This window comes from Chionomys nivalis, chromosome 3 (genome assembly GCF_950005125.1).
Source record: "Chionomys nivalis chromosome 3, mChiNiv1.1, whole genome shotgun sequence".
Classification (NCBI taxonomy): domain Eukaryota; kingdom Metazoa; phylum Chordata; class Mammalia; order Rodentia; family Cricetidae; genus Chionomys; species Chionomys nivalis.
In genome coordinates this window covers 80341354-80349757 of record NC_080088.1, presented here as the reverse complement: position 1 = coordinate 80349757, position 8404 = coordinate 80341354, and the positions used below count along the sequence as shown (strand labels likewise).

The window sequence follows — 8404 nt, the reverse complement described above, 5'->3', positions numbered from 1 at the left end:
ACATTTCTGTCCCCATGTGTGCTCCGGTGTGTGTCTCTCTGGAGACCTGTGACTTGCATGTCGCATGTGTCTCTGTTTGTGTACCCATGTGTGAGGATGAGGCCCTCACACCCCGTTCCTCTTCAGCAGTTGGCTCCACAGGAAGCTATTGGGTGGGGGTTCAGTGGGCTGAACCTCCCCTCTTGCCTCTCTACTTCCCCATGACATCTACAGCAGGTACGAGCCAAGGGTGGACTCCGTAGATACTCACAACCCACCTCTGCCTATTTACTACTGTCCTTGCAAACCCTTGAGGCTGCTGCCCACTGCACAGAACTGCTGGGGACAAAACAGCGGTTGGTTGAGAAAGAGGAAATTGGGCAAAGTAGAACCACCCTGTGGTTAGCCTGGCCCATGTGCCACTGGCAACCCTGGCTGTCTGACATGGGGGCTGCAAGAGCTGTTAACAACGATAGTCGCCTACTTCAGCAAGAATCGAGACCCAATGGGTGAGTACGCATCTTGAGGAGTGGTGGACAGATGGGCACGTTGGGACAAAGCAGTAATGGGCCTGAGAGCCCCCAAGGCAGCAAAATTCACTAACTGCCAGGTCATGACCGTGAGAGAGAAAGGCAGCTGTTTGTCCCTTGTGTTTGCTTTGCAGAGATCAGCAGTCTTAAAATGACCCTGGAGGGTGCTGGGGGCATCGGTTCGTTGGTGGGGTGCTTGCTTAGCATGGGCAAAGCACTGAGTTTTAGCCCCAGCACTGTATAAATCAAGGAGGGGCATTGCTTGCCTGTCAAATGTCACTTGGAAGGTAGAGGCAGAAGGATCAGGAGTTTAAGGTCATCCTCAGTTTCAGAGGGAGTTCACAGGCTGCCTGATCTACAGGAGACCCATGCTGGAGTCTGGAGGAGCCCTTTGTAAACAAGAGCTGTGTGGGGACAGGGGCCGGGGATGAGGGAGGAAGTTTAGGCAACCCTTCACTAGGTGTTCATGTTTTATCTTGTTCTGTTTTGTTTTGCTTTTGAGTCTGGGTCTCACCATATAGTCCAGGCTTGCCTCCAACTCCCAGCGTCCCTATCTATGCCTCGCCAGTTCTGGAATAACAAGCATGCACACGTACCACCACACCCTACCTTGACCTCCCCACCTTTCAAAGCCTTGGTTCTGGGGGTCCATTCAGCCTCCTCTTACACAGGCTAGGAGAACCCAGCTTGCACAGCAAACTTAAGGCTGACATCTGCTGAGGAGCAGATCTTTCCAGGTCTTCTGCAGGGACTCTCAACCTTGGGGAGTTACTGGTGGCTTCCTTCAGGGTCCCACATGAGGAACCTCCCACAGCAACTGCCTGAGTGAGCTGAAGTAGGGAGGCATGTTGTACCTTATACCCCATCCAGGCCTGCAGCTTCCTCACCCCCTAGTATTCTCTGTTGACTTCAGGCACTCTAGGTGCAGGAGATGATCCCCAGAGCCATGCAGACGTGGGTTGAGAGCCGACCACTTCGATGGAGGCAGTGAGTTGGTGGGAGGCAGACGTTGACCTCACACCACAGGGCTGACCCTCCAAGTGAGTTGCCCTGGTTCTGCAAAGGAGGGAAAGTGAGAGTTCTGTCACCTTTGAACACCTTTCTTGTGACTGTAAATTTCCGTAAGAGACAGCTTCTTCATGACTCTTGAAGAGCCTGGGGAGATAGCATGGGGAGCTGGGTTCAGATCGCCGGCACTCATGGGAAATAAATTGAGCATGGTGCTGATGGCCTGATATCCCAGGGCTGTAGAGGCAAAGACAGGTCTCTGGGGGCTCTCTAACCAACCGCTCCTGCTGCATTGGTGAGTTTCAAGTTCAGTGAGAGCTTGTCTCAAAAGTAAGGTGGGAGCTGGAAAGATGGCTCAGCAGGTAAAGGTACCTAACGCTAAAACTGGCGACATGAGTTCTATCCCACAAATTGGGAGGAGAGAACTGCAAGTTGTCCTCTGACCTCCACACATACTCCATGGCATGTACACGTACATACAAATAATAATTGATTTAATTTAAAAAGGAGAAGGAAAGCAATTGTGGAAGACAATGTCAGTCTCCTGCTTCCACATGCATGCACCACCACATACACGTGCATAAAAATGCACACAGTTAACTGCAAACTCCTCAGTGTATCTGGGCTGGACTATCTCTGCCTCCCAGGTCTCCTCAACTCCTAACACAGAGCTAGGAATGTGCTTGCGCTCACTGGGTCCTGTTGTTAGTGCTGGCGTGTCATTTTGCATAGGCATGCCTTTGAATCCTAGCACCCCTGCTCCTGAGTTTCTGTGTGACTACGGGTCCTAGCACAAATGCTCGCGGCCTCTCTTTGAGCACCTGTGTGAGAGAAAGGTCTTGAGGTCATGCACGTGAAATCTTTGAACTTGGTGCCTGGCGCATTGTAGCTCAGAAAACATTATTGACTCCGCCTTTTCCTTTGTTCTGTGTTCTTGTGGTGAAGCCTTGCTTCCTGGGCCGTCCCCACCCATAAAACATGTGTATGGCACAGACACTTCCTGTGTTGTACCTCAAAAGAAAACTCAGGGGAGCTGGAGAGATGGCTCAGCGGTTGAGAGCACTTGGTACTCTTTACAGAGGACCAAGATTTAGTTGCCAGCACCCTCATGGGGTGGCTCACAACCACCTGTAACTCCAACTCCAGAGAGTCCAGAGCTCACTTTGACCTCTGAGGGCATTACATACCCAGCGCACACGTAGTGTACATGCATGTGGAAAAAGCACATACATAAGATATAAAGAAATAAATCCTTTTTTAAAAAGAAAGAGGAAGGAAGGAAGGAAGGAAGGAAGGAAGGAAGGAAGGAAGGAAGGAAGGAAGGAAGAAAAAGAAAGAAAGAAAAAAAGAAAGAAAGAAAGAAAGAAAGAAAGAAAGAAAGAAAGAAAGAAAGAAAGAAAGAAAGACTCACGGTGTACCCATTCCCCAGCTAGGCCTATTGTTCCTGTTTCTCTGAGGTTTTCACCCTTTTTCTATCCACTGTCAGCCTAGGTCTGAAGATCTTACATAGCACAAAGTATCTTTTAAATTACTGCCTATTGCGATCATTTGCTTTTGTCTTTGTTGTCTTTTATGTTTGAGTTTTTATTTTATTCATTCATTCGTTTCTTTTTAAATTTCTTTTATTACATGTATTTATGTCTATGTGTGTGAAGAGCAGGTGTGATGTGCACATGTGTGCATGTGTTTGGAGAGCAGGTGTGCATGTGTGGTGTGCACATGTGTGCATTGTGTAGAAAGCAAATGTGCATGTGTGGTGTGCACGTGTGTGTGAAGAGCAGGTGTGATGTGCACATGCATGCATGTGTGTGGAGAGCAGGTGTTCATTGTGATGTGCACATGCGTGCATGTGTGTGGAGAGCAGGTGTGCATTGTGATGTGCACATGTGTGCATGTGTGTGGAGAGTAGGTGTGCATTGTGATGTGCACATGCGTGCATGTGTATGGAGAGCAGGTGTGCATTGTGATGTGCACATGCGTGCATGTGTGTGGAGAGCAGGTGTGCATTGTGATGTGCACATGCGTGCATATGTGTGGGGAGCAGAGGACAACCCACAGACATCAGTTTTCTCCTTCCATCACATGGGTCCTGAGACTCAAAGTCAGATCGTCAGACTTGACAGCAAGCACCTCTTTCTGCTGAACCAACCCATTGGCTTAAATTTTTTAAGATTTATTTTATTTTTTATTCATTGTGGTGTGAGAGCACATGTGTACAAAGTGCCCTCGGAAGCCAGGAGAGGAAGTTGGAGTCTCTGGAGCTGCAGTCCTGGGTGGTGATAAGCTATCTGATGAGGATGCTAGAATCCTCCGGGAGAACAGTGTGCACATGAACATATACACAAAACACACACACCACACACAAAACTCATCCGTGGAGGTCAGGAACAATTTTAGGGATTTGGTTCTTTCCTTCCACTGTGTGGGTTCCAGGGGTCCTCAGGCTTGGGGGCATGAACCATCTTACCAGTCCTTGTTTTGTCTTTTGTCTTTTTTGTTTTGTTTTTGTTTTTGTTTTTCGAGACAGGGTTTCTCTGTGGTTTTGGAGCCTGTCCTGGAACTAGCTCTTGTAGACCAGGCTGGTCTCGAACTCACAGAGATCCGCCTGCCTCTGCCTCCCAAGTGCTGGGATTAAAGGCGTGCACCACCACCGCCCGGCTCTTGTTTTGTCTTTTTGAAAGAGTTTTCATGCTCCCAGGCTGCCCTCAAACTTCTGATCCTTCTGCCTCAGTCTCCCAATACTGAGAGGACAGCCATGTATCACCATGCTCAGCATGAATTGTCCTATTTTATTGCTGACTATAGTTGTTGATCTCTGACTCTAACTGATAAATGAAACATTATCATAGGTATAAGAAAAAGTTTGTTTGGGGTAGGTATTGCCCTGGTTTCGGGCAGCCACTTAGGACATTAGAACATGCCTGGTGGACTGGAGTGATACCCTGTTGGTGAAGGGAATCAGTTCTCAAGAGTCACCAATAAAACATCAGCATCGAATTAAGAAATTAAAATGATATGAATTAAGTAAGGAACTAATTTGAGCACTCCTCTTTGGAGTAATTTTATGGAGAGGTCAGATTTGAATTCTCTTCCTCTTCTCCCCTTATGTCTTCCAGCTCTCCTGACTCTTCCTTGTATGCCTCTGAACCCGTGCCTGACTGAACGCTGTCTTTTGACTCTGTCCCTATGTCTATGTGTATCCCTAACAAAGTGCTTCGCTCTGTACTTACTGAACTGCACAGAAAGCACCACATATGGAAGGAATGAGAGATATTTTACAGAAATATTTAACAGTTTTAGAAGGGATTAAATCCCCTGGGTAGTGGTGATGCACACCTTTAATCCCAGCACTGGGGAGGCAGAGGCAGGTGGCTCTCTTAGTTCAAGTGGCCAGCCTGGTCTACAGAGCGAGTTCTAGGACAGCCAGAGCTACACAGAGACAGCCCTGTCTGGAGAGGAGAGGGACAAAAAAGGGAAGTGCGGGGAGGTGTTAAGTCACCCACTCCAACCGACTCAGATAACAAACACAACTGTAAACAGACTTGCCAGCCTGTGTTGCATCCTCGTTTAAGGTGAATATGTGTCTTATAAAGTTTCTTCCAACCTGTTTGCTGTTGATAAACAAGCCATCACACATGCGATGCTTGGACCACGGTCCCGCCAGCTGCGGAGATACCTTGGGCTCTTTCCTCTTCCTGCGCTTCCCTCTCCTTCCTCTACTTCCCTTCCCAGGGAGAGACGATGATGGTCACTCACATAGGACACAGAGAAGACCAGGGAGAGACCTTGGGAACCGTTTAGGTGCTGGAGAGTGAGGGAGGAGTCTAGAAACGTCCCTGGTTTGGACTCGCTCGGGATGGGGAACGAGAAAATAGTACCGGATTTACAAATACGGTGGTGGGAAATCGTATACCCCACACCGTTATGGTATTTGCTTTCGGTACCGTGTTCCCTAAGTTTCGTAGACTGTTCATAGTTTTATTATGAGGGATGGGGGCTGTGTGAGAGGAGTTTGCCCTAATGTAGTCTCCTGAGAGCGTCCTGAACTAGGGCTTTGAGGAGCGGTCAGAACGAAGGCAAACGTAGGGCTTCTACCGCCAGGGGGCAGCACCTGCGTGGCCAAGAGCAAGCTTTCTGGACATGGGTTTGAAAGCAAAGTCTTTCAAAACCACTTATTCGATTTTATTTTTTTTGTTGTTGTTGTTCTCATACAAAGAAGTGTAGTGCACTGTAAACTTTTCCAACATACATGTTATATTTTACTCTATTCGTATCTCCATGCCCTCCCAATCCACTCTCTTCTCTTGTTTGATGCTACCTCCCTCCAAATAGTCCCCACTTCTGCTTCTATGATATTTATAGGCAGACACATGCTAATAACTATTGATTTCCTCCACTCTCTTGCTTTATACTTCATTCTCTCCCATACTATCTCTCTCTCTCTCTCTCTCTCTCTCTCTCTCTCTCTCTCTCTCTCTGTCATGTAACCCAGGCTGGCCTCAAACTCTGTGTAACCTCTCTTTGTATTTTCATGGCCTACATACATGTATACATAAGTATATATTTAGCTCTAGGCTGCACATGTGAAAGAAAATACGCAACATTTCTCTCCCAGAGTCTGCCGCATGTCAACATAGTTATCTTCAGTTTGCCACCCACCTTCCTATGGATGTTCTAATCTCATTCTTCTCAGCTGAATAAAATGTTTAGTCCAGATTAGCCTCAAACTTTTGATGATCCTGCCTCCCTGCCCTGAATGCTGAGAGTCCCGGTGTGTACAACCACTTGTGGCTCCTCTGTGATGGTCAGATGTGGGTCCACCTATATACACAAGCTGAAACGCAGGACTCACACTTGATCCAGGCATGGCAGTGCACACCTGTCATTCCAGTTGTGAGGAGGAGGTAGAAGCAGGAGTCAGGAGGATCAGTGTGTGGCTCCGTTTGGTGGTAGGGAACTTGCCTTGCGTGAAAGAGGCCCCAGGATCTGTCCATAGCATGGCATATGCTAGGCAGGTGGTGCAATCTTGTCATCTCAAGAAGGCCAGGAGTTCAAGGTCATCCTCGCTAACACAGTGAATTCCAGGTCAATCTGGGTCACTCAAAATCTTATGTAAAATAAAAACAAATGAACAGCAACAACAAAAACCTCCTGTTCTCCATCATACGCAGATCCTACCCTCTAAGTATATACGTGTAGACAACTGTAAATGTGGATATAGCAAAGCCCTCATAGAAAGAAGGGAGCTCTTAGATGATGAGGAAGGACACGAGTCACGAAAGCCAACTGGTTTTTTTCTAGTTTCAACTCTGCCAATTTTTTTTTTAATATTTTGTGTGTGGTAACTAAGTGCATGAAGACATCCCCAACAGTGAAAGCGTAAAACCCCAGCAAAACCCCACGGCCTCCAAGTCACTCTTCTGACACCCAGGAGTTCACCGAGGCACACCGAGTGTGGCACAGGGTAGGCGTTGGTATTAGTGCCTTCCTTAAACCACCTATGTGATCTTTTCATCTGTGAGCTAACTAGGAAAAAAGTACAGTTTGTTTCAAAGCTTAACACATTTAAAAAATATATATACATATATACATATACATACACATACGCATACACACACACACACACACACACACACACACATATATATCGGGGGCTAGAGAGCTGATTCGGTGGGGAAATGCTGCCTTTGCAAGCATGAGGACTTGAGTTTAAGCCCCAGAGCCCACACAAAGAGAGCCGAGCTTTGTGCTGTGCAGCACTTATAATGCCAGCTCTGGGGAGTCAGAGACAGGCAGATCCCTAGGACACACTAGTCAGCCGGTGTAAAACTGGAGTGCATCAGGTCAGAAACGCTGTCTCAAAAATAGCATGAACATTGCTCTTCAGGGATGATGGAAGTTGACCTCTGACCTTTGAGTGCACAAAGGTCAAGTACACAAATTTGAACACATGGACACCACATACAAGACTCACATTTAAACAGATAATCACAAAACCGAAGATATACATGTGCATGTGTGTGTGTGCACTTTCTCTATGTAATAGAGAATAGTCATATTATCTATGTAAATAAATAAACACAATAAATTGTACATGAGCACAGAAACACACAGAGACATACAGACATGGCCCAGCTCTCAGGATGCAGGGGGGGTTATTTTCCCTCGGCAATGTCTTGTGCAGTCAGGGTAAGTGGCCCTCTGGCTCCAGGCGGGCCTTAGCCCCAGGATCTGCCCCTCTTCACTGCTGCAGAACCCAGCTCTCCTCCTCCAGCCCAGGCTCCCATCAGCTGATGTCTCTGGCAGGCCTTGGCGGCAGTCTCCGCCCCTGTTGCTGGCAGCCCGGGTCTGGCAGGGATCCCCAGCCGAAGCTTCAGCTCCCTCAGGGCGAGCTGGACACTCAACTCGCATGCATGAGGTACCCATGGCTGACTCTGCGCTCAACCACTCCTGGCCGGCTCTCTCCAAGCTGTGGCTGAAGAGATGGGCCTTTAAGCGAGGTAAGGGGGCAAGTAGCAGACCGTCACCCAGGCAGAGACCCCTAAATCACTGGCTTACCTCGGCCCTCACGGGAGCTTTTTCTTAGTCGGTGTACAGGCTTTGCCCAAGATGGTCTCAGAGACCATGAGCCCCAAATTTGCTCAGCGCATGGAGGACCTTCATGAATACTGGGGCTCCCTCTTTTCTTAGAGAAAACGACTCCCCAAGGCTCTGGGAGAAATTAGCAGCAGGAAAAGCCACCATATCACCAACTGATGAGCTCTCTTGGGGCAGCTTGGTGACAATGTGGGTACCTAGCGCCATTGGTTCCTAGATCCGTGATAGGACAAGTGAATCAACGAGGCATCCGTTTTAAATGGGGTACTTAAGGGGACTAGGGGTGTAGC

General features: G+C 48.0%; 1 protein-coding gene across 2 annotated transcripts in view; it reads left to right on the top strand.

Annotated features, from left to right (window-relative positions):
• Positions 1–401: 401 nt before the first annotated feature.
• The window catches only part of Arhgef18 (Rho/Rac guanine nucleotide exchange factor 18), a 108856-nt gene continuing 100853 nt past the window's right edge, over positions 402–8404 (top strand). The window contains exon 1 of one of the 2 annotated variants that reach the window (XM_057764960.1): positions 402–488. In XM_057764960.1, the coding sequence (XP_057620943.1) occupies positions 485–488 (4 nt within the window). In that variant the 5' untranslated portion in view covers positions 402–484. Of the gene's footprint in view, positions 489–7950; positions 8018–8404 lie in introns of those variants that run through there. The other variant, XM_057764962.1, reaches the window with a different exon arrangement.